Source organism: Crocodylus porosus, unplaced genomic scaffold (assembly GCF_001723895.1).
Source record: "Crocodylus porosus isolate Cpor-Errol unplaced genomic scaffold, CroPor_comp1, whole genome shotgun sequence".
In the NCBI taxonomy this organism is placed as follows: domain Eukaryota; kingdom Metazoa; phylum Chordata; order Crocodylia; family Crocodylidae; genus Crocodylus; species Crocodylus porosus.
The window spans coordinates 158892910-158919143 of record NW_017728906.1 but is presented as its reverse complement, the minus strand read 5'-3'; the positions used below and the strand labels follow the sequence as shown (position 1 = coordinate 158919143).

The 26234-nt window shown below is 41.9% G+C and overlaps 1 protein-coding gene across 1 annotated transcript; it reads left to right on the top strand.

Annotated features, from left to right (window-relative positions):
* SERTM1 (serine rich and transmembrane domain containing 1) lies at window positions 1-21753 on the top strand. The gene is made up of 3 exons (XM_019530061.1): window positions 1-71; window positions 8013-8138; window positions 19821-21753. Exon 3 carries the CDS (start codon window positions 20008-20010, stop codon window positions 20329-20331), a length of 324 nt encoding a protein of 107 aa, XP_019385606.1. The 5' UTR covers window positions 1-71; window positions 8013-8138; window positions 19821-20007; the 3' UTR covers window positions 20332-21753.
* Window positions 21754-26234: the final 4481 nt, after the last annotated feature.

The following is a 26234-nucleotide window of genomic DNA, read 5'->3' as shown; positions in this document are numbered from 1 at the left end:
GGCGGGCGGGAGCCGCGCTCAGTCGCGCTGAGGCGCCGGGCGGCGGAGGCGGTCGGGGGAGCGCGGAGCAGGTTAGTGCGCGCTGGGGTCGCGGCCCGAGCCGGGCAGGCAGGCACCCCTTCCCTTCCCCTTCTCATCAGAGCTGCTTGTTCCCCCAGTGCCGGGGGCCGGGGTCGGCGGCAGCACGGAGCGGGGGGAGAGGGGGGTTGGCTTGTCCCAGGGGCTAAGAGATCATTTCGGGGGCAAAAGAGCGGCAGAGCTGGGAGGCGCCCTCTGAAATCTAGCGCTGAAGTCAAACTCCCTCCTTGCTTCTCATGTCCCTGAGATCAGGGCCGGGCTCTTCGTTTACAAGAGAAAAACGGTGCCGCCGGGGGCTTGGAGCCTCTCTGGCTTGTCAGGTGTGTGTGATGTGTCCGCTCAGATGTCAGGCTTCAGGCTGTGCGGCTTATGGTCACGGTACCAAGCCCAGGTTGTGCCTGCGAGAGGTGCTCCGTCTGAGAGTTTACTGCTGCCCCTTGCCGTCACGCGTAGCTCGGTGATACCAGCTCGCTAGCTCTGCTGGCAGCGAAATATTGCCCAAGGGAATACAGAAGGCAGGGCAGAGATGCCCCCCGGGAGCGCACGGGGGCCCCCAACCTTCCTAGGCTCCAGGCGCCCCCTGTTAGATTGGGAGGCGCCCCTCGGAAGCGGAGCTGTTCAGTTTCACTGATGTTTCGACTGCAGAAAAATACTGGAGCTGCTTGGTCACCAAGAACTTGTTCTGCCTTGTGGTGGCCTTTCTGCTTTTAACGCTGGATTCCTGCTTGAAAATCTCTGGGTTTATTTTGTTTCACGTGTTTCATACGGATTAGCATTGCACGGCATCCCCTGGCACCCTTGAAAAGATCCCAGAACAGCCCAGGGAGCCACAGCACCAGCCTGGCTGAGAATTGCATCTCTAAACTAACTGAATCAGAGCGCTGGCAAAAGCTTGTGCATCTCTGATTCAGTAAGCTGTCAGGTGGATCCCTACCCTGCTTTCTGTCTAAAGGTTAATACGGTCCTTGAATGCTGGATGTCATGGTATAAAAAGGGAAAGCCTCCTCTGTTTTCTCATTTTATGCAGGAAACTTAAGCTGTGGTAGTAAGAAAGGGAGTAGTGTCATTCCCAGCCTATTGAAAAATGAGTGGAGATTGAGACTGTGTCACTTGTTTGTTGTTTACTCATATTCTTGCTGTTCCAAATATGTTTTTTCCTGTGGTAAGGCAGGGACAATTTTTGCCCTTACTGGCTTTTTCTTGAATTGTCAAAGTACTTGAATCAAATATATATATATATTTTGTTTCAAAGGAGTTGTTTTTCTTGTAGTCAGGCACTAGAGGATTCTCTAAAATCACTGGGACTGTATCCACAAATGTGATGTTTTCAGAATAGGAAGGATACAGAAACATGTTGGTTAATAATCTTAAAAGATCCTATAAAACAAAAGATTTAGAGTTCAAAAACTTGGATTGATGACTGACTATACCTACATATTTTGGAGCTATGAATACAGTAAAGGTTGCTACCAGGCATTATTCTTTTGTGGTGATGCTAAGGAAAAGAGTTTGATTTCTTTGGGGATTTTGCTGTTTAGTTTCATCAAGCTCCAAGGCAAAAGGAACATGCTTGGATAATATAAGAAATATGCAGATGTATCCACAGAAAATTGTCTTCTTTCCAATCACTTCCTTCCTTAGTAAAAGTCCATATTATCATTACTGGAGAATATTTAATGTGAGGTAATGAAGCCTGGGTCATAAAGCTGGGAAGGGGGACTCTCACTGCCCCTGCATTGCAACAGGACAGGCGGAAGAGAGAGAGAGGTTATTAGTAGTAGTTCAAAAGCTAAACATTTGGCAAATTGCTTAACAACGCTTAGGGAAGCAAAGAAAATTATGAGCTGCCTAATAAATCTTATTACTATAATTTCCCCTGAATTCAGCTTAATGTAGTAGAATGTGCTTATAATAGACTCACATTTAGAATATTGTAGGCAGTTATAGCACATTGTACATGGTACTTACTCATCATTTCATTCTGAGAAAAATGCTATGACTGAATTATGAGGAAGTATGACCCCTTTATAACTGTGACTTTTCTTTTTTATATTCAAATTGGCCATCATCTTAGTTCTGCCTACCAGAATGAGTTGAGAAGAATGAAGGCCTGGAGTCACCTAGATCCCCTGATGTTTTTATTTTAAAGGATTTTTCCATATTAGAGGCTGTAGGATTGATGGCACTGCTGATACCTTCATTGCTTCCACAGGGTACTATTGTGTGACTTAAAGGACCCAGAGGCAAACATGTGTCCTATACCTCCTTCTGCTCCACATCTGCAGACCCACCTGGTGCAGTCTCTTGTATTTGGTGGTTGTGGTTGCTAGTGTGCATAGTACTCAGCGGGAGGAATAATGAGGATTCGGAACTACAGGACAGGCCTGTTTTGACATTCAAGGTTATTCCAGCAAGATCACTGTAAGGACAAGTACCTAAGAAAGTTGTTAGCATTTGCACGCATTAATCTTTATAGATGCAAGAGGTTGAAATCAGTAAACTGTGTCTGCAGAGTATCCTGGTCCATAATAGGGATCCCAAAATGAAATACCAATAATAATATTCTGATGATTAATAATAAGATTCTTTGATAAGGCATCAGAGAATGCAGTTCCCTATTTTGGCATCCAAACCATGTGGAGAAGAAGGCTAAAAAAGAATAAACCCAACTGCAGTGTGCATCTATCAGATGCTACAAAATCTGACGTTTATGACAGGAATCCGGTTTGGAATTTAAATGCTAAAAAGGCAGGAAATTCCAGACTTTCATTCTCTCGTATCTCAATGGCTGCTACATCCTTTTCTCTAGCTTTGTTTGACAAGCATGATCCTGCCTTCCTAAAATACATACAGAATGGTTCTGCAAATATAATTTTCCTAGCTTGACACCTTGACCACATCTCCCTGCACCACACACTGTTCTTCTTCCTCTGCCTTCTCTTTAGCTTCAGAAATAAGCTGCATGTCTTCACTATCAGAGGCTACCTATCATCTTTTCCTCAGTTTAAAGGGTCAGCTCCTGCTCTTGCCTAAGTTACCAAGCTCCATCTCCTTCTGGTTAAAAATTTCAAATAGGGAACTCATTATTCTCCTTCAAACCCCTCCTTAAAATTCTCTTTTGCTATGCTGCCTGTAAAAAGAAGAAAACTACAACAGGTGGACTGCTCTTTCCCACAGACCAGTGCCTTGATGGTGACCACTGTTGTTTCTCTGTTTCCTTGAGTTCCTCTGTCTGTCTGTCTGTCTGTCTGTCTGTCTGTCTGTCTGTCTGTCTGTCTGTCTGTCTGTCTGTCTGTCTGTGGTTTCTTGTCTTTGCTTGTGAACTCTGTAGATCAAGGATTATTTACAGAGTTGTTCTGTGTTTGCACATAACCTGGCAAATGGGATCTTGAGCCATGACTTGCACTCCTAAGAGCCACAGTAATGCTAAGAAAGAAGGATACATTTCAGCCCTGTTTGCTACTCCAGCTTCATAAATTTGGTACAAACTCTGCTTCTTTTGGCATGCCCACTTTGTCACTCCAAGGCCAGCCTCACCCACTTACATTTCTGTGTTATGTTTTGATTCATTATACTTCACTGTACAGTATCACCTTACCTTTAAAAGAATGCCTGTTTTCATATGCTAGTTTGAAAACAATGAAGTAGTTTGCATTTCATAGATTTCATAGACATCAGGGCTGGAAGGGACCTCGGGAGATCATCGAGTCCAGCCCCCTGTCCAAAGGGCAGGAAGTCAGCTGGGTTCATAGGATCCCAGCAAGATAAGCTGGACTGTGTGCAGGCAGGTAAGACCTCTATACACCCTGTTAGTCTGAATTAGGTAGGCAATGACCAACTCTCCGGATCATGGTGTACACATAAAAGGTCTAGTCAGATGCCTGATGAATCCATTTGTGGCTGATGATCCCAACTTGAGAGGGACACAGCTTGTTACAAGTTCCACTGATCCATATGTTTTATGAGTTGGAGTCCCAGTTTACACTATGCTGCTTTCTTCTTTATTTCCATCCTCCTGGATTAAAGCCACCTCATGGTGAGCTGCATCCAGTACCAGATGTCGTGTGTGTGTGTGTGTGTGTGTGTGTCCTGTTTTATCCCGTCCCCCTTACCCCCCCCTCCCTGCCCCCCGATAAGACAGGATTCTGTGTTAATGGTGAACAACTTCCTATCATTTTTGCACATCTTGTGGTAATGGTATAGAGAGTGACCCCACTTTCTAGAACCATCTTGAATCTTGCCATACTAAATATTCTTGGTGATGTGGTCTGCATGAAGGGCATGGGGAAAAGGAGAAATGATGGGAGGGTGGGAGTTCTTCTATATCTAAGAAGATGGAGGGGAGGATTTTAGAAAGTGTCACCTTTGGCCACTCTGATATGGGACACAATGTGGGAGATTTCACCTGGATTAGGAAAATGTACAGGGATACAGTGCAGAGAATTAAAGTAAAAAAAGGACTTGGCATTTGAATTCTCAGCAAATTCTCTTGTGCTGGGTTAGTATTTTGTAAGGAGAATAATTTCTCAAACTTAATGGTACATTAAGAAAAAATTCTGTAAACTGGCTTGTCCAACTTGAGGCTCTAGGGCTATATTGTCCCATCATTTTTTTTTTTTAAGGAAACCAAAGGGAATACAGCTTAAAACGTTGTGGTCTGAGATGGGTCTATTTTTGCATACCTCATTGATTCTGTAATACCTCTTGTAGTTTGCTTTGTCATGATGCTTTATTTTTATTTGTGAGCCATCTAGTAATTAATTCATACTCCCATTCATTAAGTACTTAATTATGGAATTGGTCAAAGGAATTAAAGGCCATTATTTTATTTTATTTTTTAGCCAAGTCCTGCACTAATTTTACCCGGGAGTGCTGCTGTAAACTGATGATATGATATGATCCTAAGACTATATCCTTTGAAAATGAGGGTGAGCAGATCTGTTTTTGTATCTGCCCAGTGGAGCAGAATTAAACCACAATTTGGCTTTAGAATCAATTCAGGATAAGAACTCAGTTCTGAAAATCTTTAACCGCATAAGTGAACATGTGGAAAAAGTACTATTATGCCCATGGAATGTGAATAAGGATCCCTAATAAGAACAGCTGGTGTAAGGGCTTGATTTTTTTTTTTATCATGTAGGAGTAGCCTGTAGGAAATGATGCTGGGAAACCAGGCTGACCGATGTGAACACCAGGAGGCAATTCTGCCTGAGAGTCAGAAAGCCTGCCAGAGCCCTCAGATTACTCCTGCTTGTGATTTGTACTCTGTTGAGAGGTGCATATTTCTTCCACTTGTGTAGCTGGTCAGTGAGTGGCTGGAGCCTGGGGATATGGGGCTGTCCTAGCTGCTTATTGCCTGGCTGGAATACTTATCTGATCCTTTCATGGGCCTCTTCTGCCTATTCCCTTTTATATAGCCAGGTATCATCTGTTCCAAAGAGAGCTACCTGCTAAGGTGTAAGACATTTGGATGGGAACAGGAAGGTATGCTGGTTTGTGTTTGTGTCATATACAGGAAGAGGGGGACATAAACCTTACAGCAAGTGGCATCCTAAGAGAATTTAATTTGACTATGAGAGAGCGAACTATGTCACCTGTTTCACACTGGGCAGCCCCTATACTAACAATATCAATGGTACTGAGCCCTCGGTAAAAACTTCTTTCTCCATGTGAGGAGGACAGAATCTGATCCAGATTGCACCTTAAAGGGAAATCTCAGACAGAGCCTTTTTTTTTTTTTAAATAGGGTTTATTTCACTAAAAAATATTCACTAAGAAGTGGTGTTTTGCTGGGATTTAATGCTTTTTCACAGAAAATTATATTTTCACTGGAAACTTTGTTTTTCACTTCTTCTGAAATGTTCATTCTTAAAAAGAAGACTTCTCAAATTGGGCTTACCAAAACACAAAACAAAACAACTCCCCCCTCTCACCACGGTGTTTTGAGGTATGTCTGTTGTTTTTTCCATTTTGTTTGTTTGTTGAAAATTCTAGTTGTTTAAAAATGGAAAAAGGAAGCTTTTCATGAAAATACCTGCAGTGGGAATAGTACAACAGTCAGGATCCCCCTTAGCTGTGCATGGGAGGGCACAGTAGTCAGGAGCAGATAGAATGTTTTCTGAGCATTCTCAATTTACTTCCCCAGGGGTGCAGGGAGGATGAGTGAATCATACCCCACCTGCCTGTCCCCCAGCTAAGCTGGGACTGTGGGTGAACCTGCTCATTGAGGAAGTGTAGTTTTGTGTCACAATAGGGACAGGGCCCCAAATTGGAACCCTTAGTAATGGACTCTGCTAAACTAGCAGAGTCCAGTTGAGTCCTTTGAGAATAGCTGTTAAAAGCAGTAAATGGATATTAGAAGGCAGAATAAGTGTGTGATACAGCTTACTCAAAGGGCCTCTTCTAGATCAGCTTTCTGATCTCCTGGTCTAAATATTTCTACATTCTGCAAATGTAACTAATATCTCAGCCCTCTCCATCTCAATATGTATATGTGCTATTTGAATTTGAACAAATGGATTTAAATAAACTAGCTCTGTGTGTGTGTGTGTGTGTGTGTGTGTGTGTGTATATATATATATATATACATTTTTTTTTTTTGTATTGCAATTCCAGCATGTTTAATCATTGTAGGTGTCTGGGACCCATTGTATATTGTATGGAATAAATGAGTAAGTGCAGCATTTACTATGAAAAATACCAGTTAAAGTCCTGCGGAGACAAAGGAGAGTTGGAGCTGAAGCATGATCATTTATATTTGTCTTGTTGGAAGATAATGTCCATTTTGCACAGACTTGGCTTTTTCTCCTCTAGAGAGTTGCTTTTTTCTGATAGTACAGAACCTTTGTTTCTGAGACATGCCAGGAGCTGAGGGCACTCAGCACCTTGCAGTTTTAATCTCTCCGTGTTATGTTCTTAGTAGGGATGCTATATGAAGCCTGCCTGTTTCCTTACGGGTAGCTTAGCTGGGGCATTGTTGTTTGGCTCCTGAATGGGGCTGGGGGGAAGTTTCCAGGATGCAGTAGGATTCATTTTGGGTAGAACATCAGTGTAAGAAATGTAATCAAAATATTTGGATTTCAGTAACATGCTTATCAGCAGTTCTTGTTGCGCAAGATTATTTTCTTTATTGAATTTGGACAGGCTTAAAACATAAGCAATTCAGTGATAGAAGGGATAAAAGCAATGTAACAATGCATTAACATTCATCCCTAGAGGACTGTTTTTTTTCTAATGTAGTTCAAACCAAATGAAAAGGTAGAGTTTTGAGATGTATAATGATCATGTAAGAGTCTTTCTCATTCTCTTTCCCTTTTGTTTTTTTTCCCCCTTTCTTATGCGGAGGAACTCTTTGAAAGTGGCACTGCTTTTGTTGTAATCTTTCCCCACGCACAATAAACTTAATCATATTGCTAAGTCCTGATCTGTGATGTGTGATTAATATTTCTGCTCAAAATCTGTTTCTGCCCTTGCATATGCATTGCACTTGACAATGAACTTTTCAAGGTAAGACCACTTGTACTTGCTCTTTGGGATATAGATTTTCTTTTTACAGCTCCTACTGTATTGGGGCCAGGGCCTATGGAGGTTACCATAATAATTATTGAGATATGAACAAAGCATCCATGTCAAAGGTCAGTAGCTCTTAGTGACCTTATTCACTGCTTTAAAAGGGAAGACATGAAGGGTAGATTGAAATGGTGGTAAAGCAGGAATTAATTTTAAAGGGGATTTTCCCCACTTTATAACCATAATGTTGTAGATAAATAGTAGAAAGATGCTGTTGTCAGAAATACATAATACATGAGGGTCCCAATCAGTTTGTCCCTTCTGCCCTTTAGAACACTAAAAGTCAGACTTCTCATGACTAGCTGCCTCTTCTCTGACCCTCTAGTCATTGCTAAACTCTTGAGTTTGGATCTACTCTTTTATAGGCACTTTCCTCAGCATTCCTTCCTGGAAATCATCCCTTTAACTCTGTGTGAGAGAACAAACTACAGCTTTATTGCGGCTATTTGACATCTGAGTTCTGCAGGTTGAATCTTGATACCTTCCTGACAGTAAGTATTTTACTTATTTTCTTTGCTTTCTCTTCTCTCTTTCCTTACGAAACCACGAAGCTTTATATATGCCAGATCTGATCCTGACTTACCATGCACTAATTCTCTGCACCCAAACAAAGTGCAATATAATTCAGAATAGTAATGATTTGCATTTACTGTGCACTGGTATAAATGATTCTAACATGTACAGATCAATGGATAGTCTGCCCTGTCAGAGAGTACTCCTATGCACTTCACCCTCTTTGAACAGGCAGGCTTAAGTATACTTAAGACTCTGCGGCAAGTTCAGTCTCTTCTTTTTCAAGCCTAGGGCAAAAAGCAAACAGACCAATGCAGCCTAATTTAATCTGCAGCCAAACCATGTGGGACTCTTTATCTTGTTAGCTGTCATAAACTACAAAATACTAAAGTTTGTTCATTAAGTAGTCCTCTGCATTGAATGGATCCTATTTCCCCATGGGTTGTGCTAAGAGGATCTATGCCAGGGGTGGGCAAATGCAGTCCACAGGCTGGGCCAGCTCCTGCTGAGTCCCACAGTCTAGCCATGCAGCTAGGGGGAAAGCAGTGGGGGAATGGAAGTGAGTAGCGTGTGGGAGTGCAGGGCCTGTGCTGGTCTCCCGTGGCCAGTGGCAGAGGGGCCCAGAGTAGAACGGTAGGAGTGTGGAGTGTGGGCTAACAAAGGTCTGGGCTCTGGGCTGGGCTGCATCAGCAGGGAGAGGGTGGAAAGCCGACCTGGCTCCATAGAGCCATTGGTGGCTGAGACCCTGTGCTCTTGCTGCCCTGCTCTGGACCCTGCTGGCATGTGGCCCTGCTGCCCTGCTCTGAGACATTTGGTGCAGGCCCCGTGCTCCTGGCTGCTGCTGACTCCTGCATGCCCACTCACTTCCAGTGCCCTTGCCCGACCCTTGTGGTCAAGGCAGGGACCAGCATGCAGCCCTGACCCTGTATGCCCCATGCTCGCCTGTCTGGACTGAGCAGCGGCAGTGGGAAACAAGCTGGTGCTCAGCATGGGGGGGAAAAAAGCACCCCTTCCCCCCCCCCCAAAATGGCTGGCACTTCCTGCTGCAGCCACTTGCAGCCTGCATCTCTGCCACATCACTGTCGCCCCGTGGGGCAGTGGTGGCAACAGAGAGCAGGCACAGGCAGCCCCAGGCAGGCTCCCAGTGGCTGCAGCATGGGGCACTGGCCATGGGGAGGTGGAGCGGCCACTTTTCTCCTGCACTGAGGACCTTTGTTAACGGCTGCCTGCCCAGAGCTCACAGCATGCTTGGCTGCAGTGTGGCTGCTTCACTGCTGCCTCTGTGCTGCCCTGTGGCTGCTCCACATAGTAACTGCTGCCACGCTGGGCAGCACAGAGGTGGCGGTGAAGCAGCCGCACTGCAGCCTAGTGCAATGTGAGCTCCAGGCAGGCAGCCGCAGCAAACGCTGCCCAGCGGCAGAGAGTGGGGTCGGGGCTGCTTTTCTCTGCACCAAGCATCAGCTTCTGCCTGGTTGCTGCTGCTGAGGCTCAGCCCTGATGGGCAAGCCCAGAGTGGGCGTGGGGCCCAAGCTAGCATTGGCAGCGGGAAGCTAACTGGTACTCAGCACAGGGGGAAAAGCAGCCGCTTCCCCTCCCCGTGGCTGGCACCTCATGCTGTAGCCGCTCAGTGCTCTGCCTGTGCCTGCTCTCCATTGCCATCACTGCTGACAAGGCAGAAATGCAGGACAGCCCCATGCAGGCTGCAAGTGGCAGCAGCAGAAAGCCACAAAGTTGGCCACAGGAAGCGGGGTGGCCACTTTCCCACCTGCACTGAGCACCAGCTTGTTTCCCACTGGGGTGTGTAGGGTCAGGGATACACGCTGGTCTCTGCCTGTACCATAGGTCTGGGGTGGGGGCACTGGGACTGAATGGGTGCAAGGGAGCTGGGCGGGAGTGTGGGGCCTGCACCAGTGTCCCAGGGCCAGCACTGGCAGAGCCCAGAGATGGGAGGCAGGAGCACAGGGTTCCGGGCCAGCATGGGCTCTCTGCAGCCAATCAGCTACCCGCTCTCCTTGCTGGTGCAGCCAAGCCCAGCTCTGCAGACCCCTGCCAGCCTGCACCCCCCACTTCTACCTCCCCACTCTGGGCTCCACCAGTGCCGGCCCCGGGACATTGGTGCAGGCCTCACGCTCCTACTGGCTTCTGCTCCCCGCTCCACCGCTTTCCCCACTTTCTTGCCTGCCTGCTGGCCACTCTGCGCTACATGGCTACCATACGCACATCCATACCCATACACATACATCTACACATCCCCACAAAGCCCCATATGCAATCACTTCTGCATATATACCACAAATGCACACAAATCGGGACAAAAATATTTTTAAATTTAAGTTAAAAAAAATTATTATGGGTGTTTGGTTTTTAGTATGCAATCTGTTTCGGCGGGGGGGGGGGGGGTTCCCCTAAGATGGCAAACCCTCTTCCCCAAAGGAGTACTTCCAGGGGCAAGGGGAAGGACTTCCTGTGGCAAAGGTCAGAGGTTGGGGGTGGGACTTCTGGTCCCAAGATGGTGACCACGGGGTGGACACCTGTCAAGGGGTGGGGCTACCCATGTGGCCCTTGACAGCTTGCCAAAACTTGGTGAGCAGCCTCCACCCGAAATAATTGCCCGTCCCTGATCTATGCTGAGGAAGGGTGCATCATTTAGAAGAAATATAAAAAAACCAGTTATGACTAGCTGTAGTTTTTCAAGCACCACTGTCAGTCTTGGCAAGAATAGCATGAGGGCTAATCATAATATTAGACAAACACCTGTCAGGAATAGATAGCTGATTTTGCCTTCTGGCAGGGGAATGAACTAGATATACCTCCCTATTTTCTGTTGTGGCCAATTTCCAGCTTTTTCTTCTCTAGCTTTTATTGAATAAAGTATTCTAAACCATCTCTGAGCGGTCGCATAATTTGGTTGTATTCTGGCTGAATGCTCCATCTTTCCTGGATTGTTCTTCAGCAGGCATCGTTACAGTGAAGCAGAGAGCCTGCACTTGTAGGCAGTAAGTAATCGGTGTCCGTGGTGCTGTTTCAGTATGACTACTCTATGTGCATTCCTCTAGCTCAAACATGACTTGTAAATCAAATATCAGCATGATGTTCCTTACCTTAACAAAAAAAGAAAGTAAAATGTTAAATACCTATGAGAATAACTATACTTTGGAGTTCCACAAGGAACCCCCGTCTCAGAAAATTGACATCATACAAAACTCAAAGGATAATTACAGGTCACTAATCTTTAATATCCAAAGCCCTTATCTGCTGTGGCTCTATTCTGTCTCCTGTATTACTCAATATTTATATGAAGTGAATGCAAGATCTGCTGAGGCAATATGGGCCAAATCACCAATATTATTTAGATACCTTCCAGTTCTAAATCTCTCTGATATCAAAAAGAGCACAGAGTCCAGTTTGAGATGTCTGCTTCAAGAGTCGCAGTGCTCTCTGGTACTGGCCATAGTTATTTGCCTAACTGCCATGATTGTAATCTCTTGTGAAAGCTGTGTACCAGAGTAGTGTTTAAACTGTTGACCAGGAGGGGAAGACATGAGTATAGCCAGTAGAACTTGCTTGGAAGCTGTACCTAGCAACTTAGTGTTGCAAGAAAAAAGTGATGGGCTTTGCTATGTCAGATGCAAAAAATGCACTATAGATAATGGTAAACGTTGTTTGTTTTTTTTTAAGGTTGGGTATTCAACCAGTCAAAAATTGTAAAAGATTGCCAGTAGGTCTGAACAATACACAGGATAGCACAAACTTTTCATTGGGAAATATGTCAAAAAATTTTTTTAAAATCATATTACTTTCAATAAAACTACAAAAAGTAGGGGGGCGGTTTGGTAAAATTGCTGTAACCATTGACTGGTCAAAAATAGGTAGTCAATTGACCCGTTAATTGACAATACTTGACTGGGCAGTTGACCAGCTTGCCAATACTAGTCTCTCTTTTTTTTTTCTTTTTTTAATTAGCAAATTATTTTACCAAAACATGCATTCGTTTCAACAAGAGAAACTTTATTCAGAGCATTTCTATCCTAATACAAATTCAAGCTAGCCGAATAGCTTTGTTACCTTATTGGGCAACTGAATGAATTAAGCCAGCCACAAACAGCGAAATACAAATAAGCAATCTATGGTCTATATCCAACTCTCGTTCTAAAAGTAACCAGCAGTGCTAGGAAAGTAACTGAGAGCTCCTATAGATGTGTGGGGAGCCTGCTCCAATACTCTGAAAATAGTCTGCTGGAGCACAAAAATTGATGTGCGCCGGCAGCCTTCTGTGGCAAGTGCGTCAGCATCCTCGCACTGAAAAAATGGTGGTGGGGCACTTTGAAATAAAACACATTTGATGAGATTTAGTTCAGAGCATCTTTCTGCCATTTTTTTCAGTATGGGGATGCGCAGGGGCACTGATACATGACACACAGGTGTTTTAATTAGCTTGGCTCACTAATTAAAGTGCCTGGTGCTGCATCCCAGAACACGTAAAAATGCCCTTAGTGACTCTGTAACAGAATAAGATGCTTTTCACTGTAGGACACCACTTAAAAACCTTTCCAGACTATATTGAAAACTGTCAGTATGGCTAATTGGCCAATATGAAATAGTTGCTGTCAGTTTGGTTCCTACTGGACAGGTTTCCACATCAAATCTAGTACTAATTGTCCAGCTCAGATGAGAGCTGAAATAGAATGGATTTTGACCTACTTCATCCATCAGCATAAAGGTACATAAACAAGATGTAACGGGGGGCCTTCTCGGGGCAGTCCACCATTGGCCTGTCCACCTGTTCCTTGGCTAACTGCTTACCTCACTCATCTGCCATGCCTTGTTGTTTCATAATTGGTTCTAATTAGGCAGGAGGTTGCCCATTCTTGCCCCAAAGCCAGGGGATGCTATCTGCAGCTCCAATCCTCCTTTACACCGCAGCCTAAGCCTCACGGATGGCATCCGCCAGTGGTCTGCATTGGGTCTTTCATAAAATATATACACAAACAGATAAACAAACACATGGGGGCTCCACATTGGAGTCCTCCACCCCTTGGGGCTCTGTGGTTATGGAACTAGCCTGGAACTTGGGAAGCCTGGTCTGATTCTGTACTCCTCTAGACTTCCTGTGTAACTGTGGGTAAGATATGCATATGAGAATATTACTTTGGGTGATATCTTTTATTGGACAAACTATGTAGTTGGGATAAAGTTAGACAAGTTTTCAAATGCAAGACATTCTTTCTCAGGTCACTGGTGAGATATTTAGGCATCTAGCTTCCACTGAGTTTTTGCAGTGCCTCAGTTTCTCATCTGTAAAACTTTGGTAGTGTGTGTGCTTCTGTTGCTCAGATACTTGGGTAAAAGAAACTACATACACCCTTCTAATCTCTATTTCTGGTGCTCTATTTATGGTGCAAAAATATTAGTTAAACCAGACCTAAAATGTATGTGTTTTCAGTGATCTGGCACTCTTCATGAGCACTTATAAATAAACCTTTGTGACATCTAAAATACCTTTTAACTTTTATAGTCACAGGAGGCAAGAAAGAAACCAAGGTGCCATCTCTGAAGAAACTTTATAAGATCAATGACTGATGGACTCAGAAGAAAATGAATCTACTAAACTTATCTCTGCTCCTTGCTTTTCATCTTGTAAGGCCCCAGGGGTTGTGAATTTGGTATATTAAATTGCATTTTCACTGAGGTCATTGGATGAAATAGAATGGCTCCATCAAGATACGCAGAGAGAGAGGTTATAGGCGATTGAATTGTAAGGGATTTATAGCACTGGGTAGCCAAGGTTATCTGACAAAGTACCCTGCTTACTATGTGTTATGTTGAGATTGTAGGAATCGGAACTCTGGGTAGAAGTGATATCTTTTATTAGACCAACTAGATATTTGCAAACAAATTCTTTATTTGTAAGCTTTTGGGGGCGCACACCTTTCTTCAAGCATAGGTAGTAAAATTTCTCCTAGGTGGAAATCATTCCTTTTGCTTGTAGACCAATACGGCTATAACTTGTATCCCTGAAATTTGTTGAGATATGTTGTTGCACTCTCATCTGTAGCTCACTTTGGTCTAAATTGTGGGACCACAACTTGTTCGTAGAACTGCTTAGCACTTAATAAAAGTTTTACAGATATTTGTTGTCCAGGTATCTTATTCATTTATGTTGTTTGTATTACTTGAAACAAGTTTGTTTCAGTTGTCCCAAGAAATAGCCTTTCAGGCTGGTGCCATTTGAGGAAAGATGTGAACAGCTAATAACTTAGAATCCTGGTCTGTGGGGAAGTACACTTAGAAGATGAATACAAGAGTAACAGATGACAGGAAAATAGCTGTTGAAGGATGGTGGAGCTAGATGGTTTTTAGTGGTAGCAGATAAGAGAACAAGGAGCTATGGTCTCAAGTTGCAGAAAGGGAAGGTTAGGGTAGATATTAGGAATTTTATTCTAACTAGGAGGGTAGTAAAACACTGGAACAGATTACCCAGAGAGGTTGTGTACTTTTTATCTTTGGAGGTTTTTAAGACCCAGCTAGATAGCCTTGGCTGGGGTAATCAATGTGGGGATGGTCCTGCTTTGAGCAGGGGGGTTGACTAGATGACCCTTCCAACCCTAGTTTTCTATGGCTATTTTACTCTGAAAAGAATGGTACCATGTTATGCAACAGATCTGCTTGTAGTTGTCATATCTGGTGACTTTCTAATTCTACACTTTATAGGACTGTAAAGCTAAACCAACATGGAGTGAAGGTGGATTTTAAGTCACTAGTTTACTAAGCTTCAGTCAGTTCAGTCTATGCAAACAGATGACTGTGTTTCTGGGAGAACCTTACAGTCAGATTACGGAAAGGCAGCAAAAACCTTACCAATTATAAAATGCATCTTCATCAGTTTGTGAAAGAAATTATATGGGGCTTGTGATAGCTGGAGCCTGGGCCTGATGACCGTGGACCCCTCCAGTCCCTTGCCCTTTTATTGACGCTGCACAGCTGCCCCGAGAAGATGATCTGAAGATGGGATTGTCCAAATGTAATCAAGCACTCCATCTGGTCTGCAAAGAGCCTTTCTTTTAGGGATTGAGCTTTTTTTATACAGTGTGCTGTTCAGGAAAATGGTTAAGTTAACCAGAAACAAAGCACTTATTCCAGAATTAGTGTGTCTACACATGGTGGGGCAAAGCTTTTTGTGGGTGATATCTTTTATTGGACCAACTGTATAGTTGGGAGAGAGAGAGAAAAGCTTTTGGGTACCAAGTACACTTCCTCAGATCTCTGAGAAAAATGCATACAGCTTGAGTGAACAGTTATTCAGGACTAGTAACTGCATCTTAAATTCACATTTTACCCTTATACAAAAAAACTTTACAAACTCACAAAAGAGAAGGCTAAAACCATCATAGACAAGACTAGTGCTGACTTCACTTCATTATTTTGTTTTACTCCTTGGTCAGTTTACTTGTCAGTTGGTCAATTTACTTGTCTTTTCTCAAAATTTTGTTGCACTAGGACAAATTTAACTCTGCTGTAATATCACTAAAGTCAGTTGCATCTCCCATTGGTTTTTAGCGGGGACAGGATTGGGCCCTCTGTCCTGATGGAAATGCACAAAATGCACCATGAAGAAAAAAGATGCTAGGGTTCTTTTTGGAGGAATTTGACACAGGAAAGTTAGGCAAGTTATGGTTTTTGCCAGCCCTAAACTGCTCATAAATCATGGGCATAGGGAAGAACTGCATGGGGCTTACCATTATTGGGCATGTCCAAATAAGCATGCACATTTCCCCAGAGACAAATAGCAGTGGCACGTAGTTGTGCCGCTGCTACTTGTCCCTGAGGAATGCCTGTGCTTGCATGCTCTGGCATGTGGCAAGGTGTCCTGGGTGGGGTAGGGGAGGCTGGGTCCAGCCTCTGGGCTGGCCCCAGCAGCCTTACCAGGGGTCCTCCTGGGGCTCCAGTGGTGGTGATGCAGGTGCACTGAGTCTGGCTGGCAGCTGGAACATGACTCTGGTTGGTCAGGCTCTGGTTTCGGGTGGTGCATGCTGCTGCCACGCGTGCCACCCTGCTTTTTTCTGGCATGGGTGTTTTTGACACCGGGATCTCCTGGTGTCAAAAAACCCCCTGGTGCACTGCAAATTAGCAGTGCAGGGAATGCTTGCATGTGCAGTGTGTGTGGTTTACAATGCCACAAATGGATCTGCAGAACCACAAACCACACAAACAAGCTCATCTGGACAGCCCACTGGGTCTAGTATTTGGCTTCTCCTCTGGAACCACATAAATACACACCTTCATCCAGAAATCTCCATCCTACCATTTCTGCACTGAAGCTGCCTATGCTAGCAAGGGAAATTGCTGTCTTGATCCATATCCTCTCCAGAGTGTGCCAAGAGTCCCAGCCTACCCCAGTCATTTAGGGTGCTTGTACATGTGATGGGGGTTTAATTCCCAAGGTTTTATTCTATGCCCCCTAAACTGAAGTGGTTGTTTTTTAATTGAAACCCACCATTTCAATTTTTCTGTCATATTTTGGTGAGGGGCCTGATCCTTCTCCCCTTCCCACCCCCAGCGGAGCTTACCTACTTCTCCCATGGCCAGGGAGCTAAATTGCTTTCATATATAAGCTTTGCTAGAAGACACTCAACTCACTGCAGAATATGAAATCAGCACATTTTATTCCACTAGTTATCCTTGAACCACTAAGGTAAGGATAGTACCAAAGGATCTCTCCCTACTGGGTCTGCTATAAGTGATTTCACGACATGCTTTAAATACCGTTCTTAGGGAAAGTAAAACCAAAGTTAAACAATTTTTCCCCAATATATTTTACAAGTTAGTATAAAGTTATATACCATATAAAATGATAGCCTTTAGTACCTGAAATCCATTGGTGCAGTTTTACACCTCTTACTATTTAGTAGATGCATCTTGAGCCACTGGGAAGCCTGTGTATAAAACAAGTTTTACAGTAAAACAAAGGTAGTGTATTTATCTACCTAGACTTTATAATGCATTCTCTGACTGAGCTATCTAGGTATAGGAAACAAAATTGGGGTTACAGAAGAAAAAGAATGGTATCATTATACTCCATCTACCACTTAGTATCTAAGTAACAGTGACAAAACTTAGATCTATTTATGGCATATAGCATAGCCTCCAAATTCAACTTGCAGTGCAAAGCATGATGGATAACCATATGCAAATGATTATAGTGACTACAACGCAGATTTCTTAGCACTCTTAGTAGGTGCCTCTTAAGGCCTTTATTAGTCTGCCAGAGAAGAAATGGCACCAGCAGAAACATGTCTCATCTTTCTTGAAGACCATTAGCATGGATTCCTGCTTTTGTCACAGCCTGTGAAAATATCAGCCTCTTGAAGAAATAGATACTTAATTAAGTTAAGAGAACTGACAGGAAATACAAGTTTCAAAGGTAAAATTATAAGGTAAGTGCATCCTGGGTAAAAGTGTTGGAACACTTTCATGGAAACATAGCAAGATACTTAAGCTTTAGTGTGGCATCTGAAAAAGACCACAAAATAACGTAGTAATTTTAAGGACTTGATTCTGCCACTTCTACTCGTATCAAGTGATACCTATGCTGCAGATAGCCCTATTGAAGTCAAAGGGTTTATCCATGTAGTAAACTGCTACTCAGTGGGCACATGTACTTAAGACACTTAATGCACAGAAGACTAATTCTACTGTGTGTTAGCGCGATGGCAAAACCGGTGCTAATGTTCAGCAGATTGAGTCTAACGTACATTAGCATCACTAAAAAAGTGCTCATCTGCATTAATGTACAGTAGTACCAGTTACGCCACATTAAGTTGGTACCTGTCATTACAGCTACTAAAATTAATGCGCCATAATTACAGCATATTGATGAATGTGTAGATGCACCTAGTGGGCACGTTTACACATGCACTTTGTGCAGTAGACTAATTTACTGCATAGTAAAGCATCATTGTCTATGAGTGCACAGTAAGTGGGCTGTTGAAGACTAATTTACAGCGCTGTCAGATAGTCCCGTCAGACTCAGTTACTATCCAATGGTAAAAAAGCACATGTAGACAGTGCCGGGATTAGTTTACTGTGTATAGAAAATGTAATTGATTCTCCGTCCCCTTGTACCTTGTGGAGCTGTGATATTAGTGCAAAGTTAGCCAACCATGGGATTAAGTGCTACCGAATCAGAATATTAGCGGTCACTAAGCTTCACCCTATGCTCATGAAGCACATTGCACTGATAATTTAGCAAGTTGGTGAAAGGAACCCCAGCACAGGCCTCTTCCCTACTCACATTTTACACTGACTTCTTGAGATTTGTTGAGTGCATCTGAGACTCTAAATCCAAATTGGAGAGGCTGGAGACAAAATATTTCCTTGCATCTTTGGAGTTGCTTCCTTTAGACCAGTAATTCTCAGCTAGGGTGCCATGAGGTCCTTCTGAGGGTGCTGAAGGGTGCCACACAACATTAGAACTGTTAGGGGTGCAGACATGTTTCAGAAGACAAACCCAGAATCCATAGTATCAAAAGCATTCTGACTCTTTTTGGTCTTTCTGGAGTTCTCTGAAACAGAGAAATTGCTCTAGTATTTTTCTTTAGTCAAAAAATGAAGATTAAAAGCTGGTACTTTCCAAGAGGTGTTTCTAATCTAACCTTGAGTTTGCTGAAGCAGAAGACCCATTTGTTTGCTCTGATTTTTGCCTCTGGGTGTGAACATAGGGAAGGATTTGCCTGAAAACTGTATTTTATTGAGGCACCTAATCAGCAGTGGATCAGTATGCTAATGACTAATTTCTGCTTTTCAATCTTAAAAAAAATAGATAACCATACCATAGACCTGTATAAAATAACTAAATGAGCAAAGTCCCAGATTCTATTTGTTGGAGAGACACGGGTGTAATAGCAGCAGTAGATTTACTATCTGTAACCTTGCTGAACAACTCTACTTTGAGATTGCAAGCTTAAGTTCTTAAGGAGAATTTTTCATTCCTTATTTAGTTTTGTCTACAAGATAAATTCCTTCTGAGCTCAGTTTTAAGACTTATTGGTTGCATTCTGTAGTGTGGTCAGTTCCTGAAATCCTGCCTTTGATAAAGATTCCCGGACATGAAGGAATTCACATTATAACGCAACCTTTCACTGTATATTATGAAACGGCATTTGCCCGGTCACTCTATCCTCCTGCAAGGCTTGAAAGCAATAGGAATAACATCCATTACAGCTCAGGTTGAGCATCCCGTAAACTGGCACAAGTGACTGTGTGACATAAATAGGGAACATCCTTGGGCAAAAAATTCAAATCTGTATTATGAAATCTCTCCTCACCCCACAAATATTGAGGGTGCTTGGATTCAGGGCTTTAACTGGCTTCATATAGATATCATCAGCAGTGAAATACAGCTTTGGGGTTGTTGTTGAGTACTTCTTTCCCATACAAAGTTCAGAGATTGTTGGATTGCACTGATCTCTCTTTAAAAGGGTGTATTTGAAATAATTTATGGGAAAAACTTCACTTCTTTTCCCTGCTTGGGAAATCCGAACAAAACAAAGGTCAACTTTAAGGAAAAAATGAAAGGAAAGTTTGAAGTAATAGTGCATTAGGTAAGCAATTCATATTGAACAATAGTAAATTAACTGTATATTCTTTTTTTTTCATTGCAGTTCTAACGGATACAGTATCTTGCATTACTCCCGGATTTGAGAATTGAAGGATAAACGTGATTGTGTAGTGACTTGGTATACCTGCACTGAGATGTCAAAATGAAAGGATCTAGAATACATCCTTTATGTCACTGAACAGCCTTTGAATTCAAGATCAATTCCCAGTTTTTAAAACACTCAGACCAAAATGTCAGAACCTGCCCCTTCATCTGGGTTTGTAGGACACATGGAAAATGGGACTTTTCTAGAGCTATATCCCACATCCTTGTCTACTTCAGTGGATTCATCGTCTGGCCGCTTATCAAATGTCTATATCTACGTTTCTATATTTCTCAGTCTCTTAGCTTTTCTTCTTCTGCTATTGATTATTGCACTTCAGAGGCTGAAAAACATAATTTCTTCCAGTTCTTCCTACCCAGAATATACTAGTGAAGCTGGAAGTTCTTTCACTAACTTAGAAGTTTGTAGCATTTCTTCCCAGCGGTCTGCTTTCTCAAACCTGTCTTCATGAAAATAAAAGAAAGGGAATGCATTGGAAATGGAAGAGCTGTGTCTAGCTTTTGGGGGAACTAGTGCATGCAACATTTGCCTTTTGAAGACTATTAATCATGAAAGAGATGACTTAAAGTTCTCTTTGATTTCTTTCCCTTTTTTTGTCTCCATTTCCCCTTTTATTAACAGTGCTTTTCACCTTGGAGCATGGAAAATGGCACAATCATAGCTTCATATCTGTAATAGTGATGCTGTCTTTATCTTTTACATGTGCTCACACAGACTTCCTGGCAAATTTGAATATGGTTCCAAGTTTATGTATCAGATTTTTTTTTGTATAGTCTTGTCTGCCTTTTATTAGTATCATTGACATTTAACTGGATATAGGATTCTGGATAATATCCCTTTCACAAAAATGTCACCAAAACAAATTGATGTTGGAATTATGTCCACTGGTTAATTTAGAGTTTTTGAGTACTTAATTTTTTTTAATATAATTTTAGTATTTTTTAAAAATTACATTTTTAAAAGAAAACTATTTTTATTTGTTTATACCTGTCCATTGACTCTTTATGAACCCTCTGCTGGTCAAACTTAATGCACATCAACATATTTGCTTAGTTTAATATTAGTCAGTGACTAGAATAAATATGTAGTATTGGAGTGATGTTGTAGTAACATTGGTCCAGAACATATGTAAGAGGCAAGCATTTTTTTACCTTTTTATTGGACTGAATGCATATCTAGGATAGGCTTAGACAAGCTTTCAAAATGTGATGCATTTCATTGACCTGAAGAATGAATTTGAAATCTTGTCTAAATGCATCCCAGCCATGCAGTTGGTTCAGTAAAAGATATCACTCACAAAAATCGTTGCCTCTAAAATAAATATGCTCATTTGTGAATTTATACAGGTTTTTCTGGACCCTTTTACATACAGTTTGCCAAAGTTTAACTGTTTCTCTGAAAGAAAGTTCAGCCTCTGAATCACAAATATAGCACCCATTCTCTTCATACTTTCATGCAACTATTGTTAATGGAGCCAGCTTCTAACAGTTTCTAACTTCTTCTTCAATGGTGTAACTGTCAATACCACCATTGGCAGCTGAATTACACCATTGTAGACATGAGGACTTCTTCCATAAAGTCCCATGGGGTGTCCAAGAGGCAACTTATGCTAGTAAGAACTAACAGAGGACCAGATTCTGTTTACCATTTAGGTGTACAGTGTAGTAGGTGACATAGAGATGATCCTACAGGCCTGTGAATTCAAAAGCCTTCCAGTACTCTTAACCACAATCAGGGCTGTGTTCAAACAGGCACGACGCAACCTCTTGTGAGTAAGGCTTTTCAGGACTAATTGCTACCTAGAGAACAGGCCCATAAACGCTTTAATAATTGGTATTTATCCTCTCAGCAACTGTCTTATCATGTCTAAATTGAATATAGTGGCCCCTTTAATTGAAACATAGTCCTATATTTGGTTACTGTTATAAAGCAATTATTGTTGTTGTAATGCCGAATTCTGTGAAGTCTCCAGTACATCAGATGTGAGTTAATTTAAATTAAATTGGCAGAGATACAAAGCAGAATGCAAAGATAGATTTATAAGGATTACAGACTCCAAATTGTTTCTTATTACTTTATACTGTTGTTTTATTATGTGATCTGACAGGAATGTTTTTACACTAAGACTAGATCTACTCCTACTGAAATCAGTGGGAGTTTTGCCATATAGCAGGATCCTGGTGCCTTAAAGAGCCAGGGAAAAATGGAGGGGGGTCATCACTGGTTTTTACAATCAAAGCTGCACTTGTGACCTATAACTAAAGGTTTTCAAAGGGCCAAAGATATTAGTGTTCCCTTTCCATATTGTTTGTCTCGGATTACAAGGTCCCGAGTTCTGCTTGCAAAATACCAGCCCCCTCAATTTCCAGTGAAACCGCATCCCATCTTGCAAATGGTAATTGGCACTTTAAACCATTAAGCCTTGCATTATTTGGCCAACATGTCTTGATAGTTAAATATCTCTTGGTATATTACAGCCTAGGGTGGTGAAAAACATTTCCTCCCTCCAGGTTAGCAGTTTATTTACAGGAAGGGTGCATCTGTGAGTGTCTAAGCTTAATTGGACTCTACAAAATTAAGGTTTTTACATTCAAGTATAAATGTAGTAATGAAAAAACACCATTAATCAGTGCCAAGCAAATACAGATTAAGTTGCAGTTGGTTTTTTTACAACTTCTAACAGTTAACCTAATTATATAATAACTTGTGATGAATTTCAGTGTTGAACAGCTGCTTACAAGAAGCAAAGTATTACTGAGTGATAAAGAACTTAAGCCAACTGGATTTCCAATCCAGTGTGGTTTTACGAATATATTTAGTCTCTTGATTACAGGCAGTCCTCAGATTTATGACACAATTAGTTCCTGAGAACCATGTCTTAAGTCGAAACGTTGTAACTTGGAACCGATTTTTCCCATAGGAAACAATGTAATAAATGGGGGATTGGTTCCTGAACCAAGACCTGATACCCTATTTTCACCAAAAATAACCCAGAATTTTGTACTCAATCAATTATAGATGAGTAATATAGCTACGTTAACGTATTTATATTGTAAATAGCAATCATATTGATTTGGAAGGACTTCTTTGAGGTGACTTCGCTGGACTTTTTGAAGGGCTCCTGGCAGGAGTCTTCTTAGGAGTCTTTGCTGCAGGTTTTTCTGGAGTCTTGTCTGCTTTCTTAAAGAAAGTGTCCAAGGAAGTTTGGACAGATGGGAGATGGGCGACGCAGCAAACTTATTTGCTGGCATGGCGTGGCGTCGGATCAAGCATTGTAAAGTCAAAACTGACATCAGAAAGTTGAAACGGTGTCAATTTAGAAATGTTGTAAGTGCAAAATGTTGTAACTCGAAGCGTTGTAAATCGAGGACTGCCTGTATTTCATTTATCCAGATATATTAACTTCTTTCAGGTTTCACTAGTAATTGATAGAAGGACATGGGGAAATAGTGTTATATAAAGGTAAACAGTGAGCATTATTTCCTTTATGAAGGCTGTTTAGGATCCCAAATTGTAACAGTGTATTTGTGTGTAGACTTATAAATACAAATAAATAAAAATGAGAATTGAAAACTAGCTCCATTGTCACTTACCTTTTAAGACATGAATTCTTGTGTTCTTTTACAACAAATGAGGTTAATGCTCATATGAAAACAGGAGGTGGGTTCTGCAGCATGAAAAGTATTATTATAAAACAGCATTTACTCACAATCATGCTGTGTTTACCATTAAAATTATAGGCTTCAGGATATTAACACTTCAGAATTACACAGAGATGGGAGACAATTACTACTTTGTTCAGTGCATTGTTCTTAAAATTCATACATTAAGAATCACCTCACACACACACTCACAGACATGTATGTGTGTGTATATCTGTATGTATAGGGCTGTGTGAAACAGGACCGTTTCGTTTCAATGTCCATTTCACCATTTTGATGGGACAGCATTTTGTTTCAAAGCACTGTTCCATTTTGTTTCGTCGAAACTGTTTCACTGTATTGACATTTCGCCCATAGGCTATAATGGGGAAGCACAAAACTGCTTATAACTTTGGCATTTTTTGGCAGATTTGGATGAAAACAGCAGGGATGGTAGCCCCTTCTGAGGGCATGATGCCTGCCATGTTTCAAGGAGATAGGTACAGGGATTTCTGGGAAACTGCACCTCAAGCTGCTGACAAGCAAAACTCATGACGTGTGACTGTGTTAAGGCTGGGGCCTCTACATGATACAGTAGTGTGTCCCAATGAGGCCTCTTCCTCCTCTACAGCCTCAGCCTGGTCCACAACTTCAAATGACAACAGGTAATAACTTAGTAAGCAGCACAATAGCACCAACAGCATCTCAGGCAGCCAAACAGTCACAGTCAATATCAGAACAGTCCTTCCTCTCCTTACTTTCTGTTTCCTTGCAGGCAAGCCCAGATTCAGCTTTGAAACTCAAAACGTTTCAAAACTTTTAAAATGTTTCAGCTGCCCTTGTTTCATTTCGAGGCTTTTTTGAAGCCCTTTGTTTTGTTTTAATTTCACTGTTTCGAGCTCGAAACTAGTTGAAAGTGTCAAAACAAAACAGCTGGCAAAATTTCATACAGCCCTAGTGTGTATGTGTATATATATATAGCAAATATAATTGAAACTACAGAGTTGATTTTGCTATAAAGTTTTACTTGTTAAAAATCATTTCTTCCTAGTGATGAAATCTAGGACTATACTCAGCCATTCCAATTTTAGCTGAGTTGCACTTGCTCGCCTAAGAACTTTCATTTGTATTACTTTTTTTTCCATTGCAACCAGTAAAAATGTAGAATTTTTACCATCCTGAATGATTAAAAAAGGTTTTGACAACATTTTTTCAATTCATTGTATTAAGAGATTTTATTGACAGAATGTGAATGGATTTAATTTTATTTTATGTTATATTAAAAGCGTTACAAGGAATATTTGTTGTAGGTTATATACAAGTCAAACTCAGTGCAGCCCCAACCAGCTGAGATACTCTGTACTTTATAAGACAATTACACATTCTAAATCAGTCAGTGAAGGAAATTTTATGGAAATCATGAGATCTTTTGAAAAACAGTGCAATCTTTCAATTTATGCTGATTATAAAAATAGTTCCCAGTGCTCCAATGACAACTTGTATGACAAAAAGTGTATCTGTATCTTTATCTTTGTGTGTTTTGGCATTTTTGTCAATTTGAGAGTTCTTGGCCATCAGAGACATTACCAGGGATCACTATGTGGAAATGGTTCTTGTCGATTCCCCCTCCAGTGACTAAAAAATTAGAATAAGCGCCCTTTTTTCCAACACCAAGGGATAAATTATCATCATCACGAACATGGATAGGCTTTACTCAAATGAAACTACCAACAGATTATGGTCTTTAAGACTGTATTATCTATTATTGATTAGGTAGACAGTCCCCTAAGCAAATTAAACACTCCCTGAAATTTTACAGGGCCAGCTTCTATAATAGATCTGTGATTGTAGACTCCTATACCTTCCTATTGAGCTTGGTGAATAGACGTAGGGCCTCAGGAGTCTGCTTACTTTGATCCATGTACAGATTCAAATCTTACAAACAGTAGAAAAGGAGATAGAATTGAACAGCACACACTGAGACTACTTTGTAGGATCAAGTCCTCAACCTTTACCCAGATAAATTTCCTACTGAATTTAACTTGATGGTTAAGAGTTTGGACTATGGATTGTATAGTATGGTTTGGATATGGGTGATCCTGCCTCAGACAGGGGGCTAGACTAGATAACCTCTGGAGGTCCCTTCCAGCCCTACTTCTCTATGTTCCTATGAAAAAGATTGAAGAAAGATTAGTCAAACATTTTCCATCAAAGTTGTTTTTCAACAAAATTGAATTTATCACATGACATACCTCATAATATGGGGAATAAGCAGGAGGCACTCACCCTCTGGATAGCTAGTTCAAACCCAGACATAGTAGGGCTTACAGAAACCTGGTGGGATTCATCCCATGACTGGGTGGTTAACATTAGGGGCTATAGACAATACAAGCGGGACAGAATGGGGAGGAAAGGCGGGGGTGTGGTGCTGTACGTCAGACAGCAATACACATCCTCAACTAACAGGATGGGGTCAGAGGAGGGGCAGGCTGAAGTGCTCTGGGTCAGGATACAGGGGGGTTGTGGGGAAAGGGACTTTACACTGGGGGTCTACTACAGACCTCCCAACCAAGGGGAAGAGCTGGATTGCGAATTCTCAGGTCAGCTTGCGGAGGCAGTTAAGGCAAGGGATGTAGTTGTCATGGGTGATCTAAATTACCTGGATATCTGCTGGGGGGAGTAATCAGCCAGGTCTGACCGGTAATGAAGGTTC

What these genes read in the sequence shown, in the direction of transcription:
- SERTM1 (XM_019530061.1), top strand. Translation starts at nt 20,008, where the DNA reads ATGTCAGAACCTGCCCCTTCATCTGGGTTTGTAGGACACATGGAAAAT.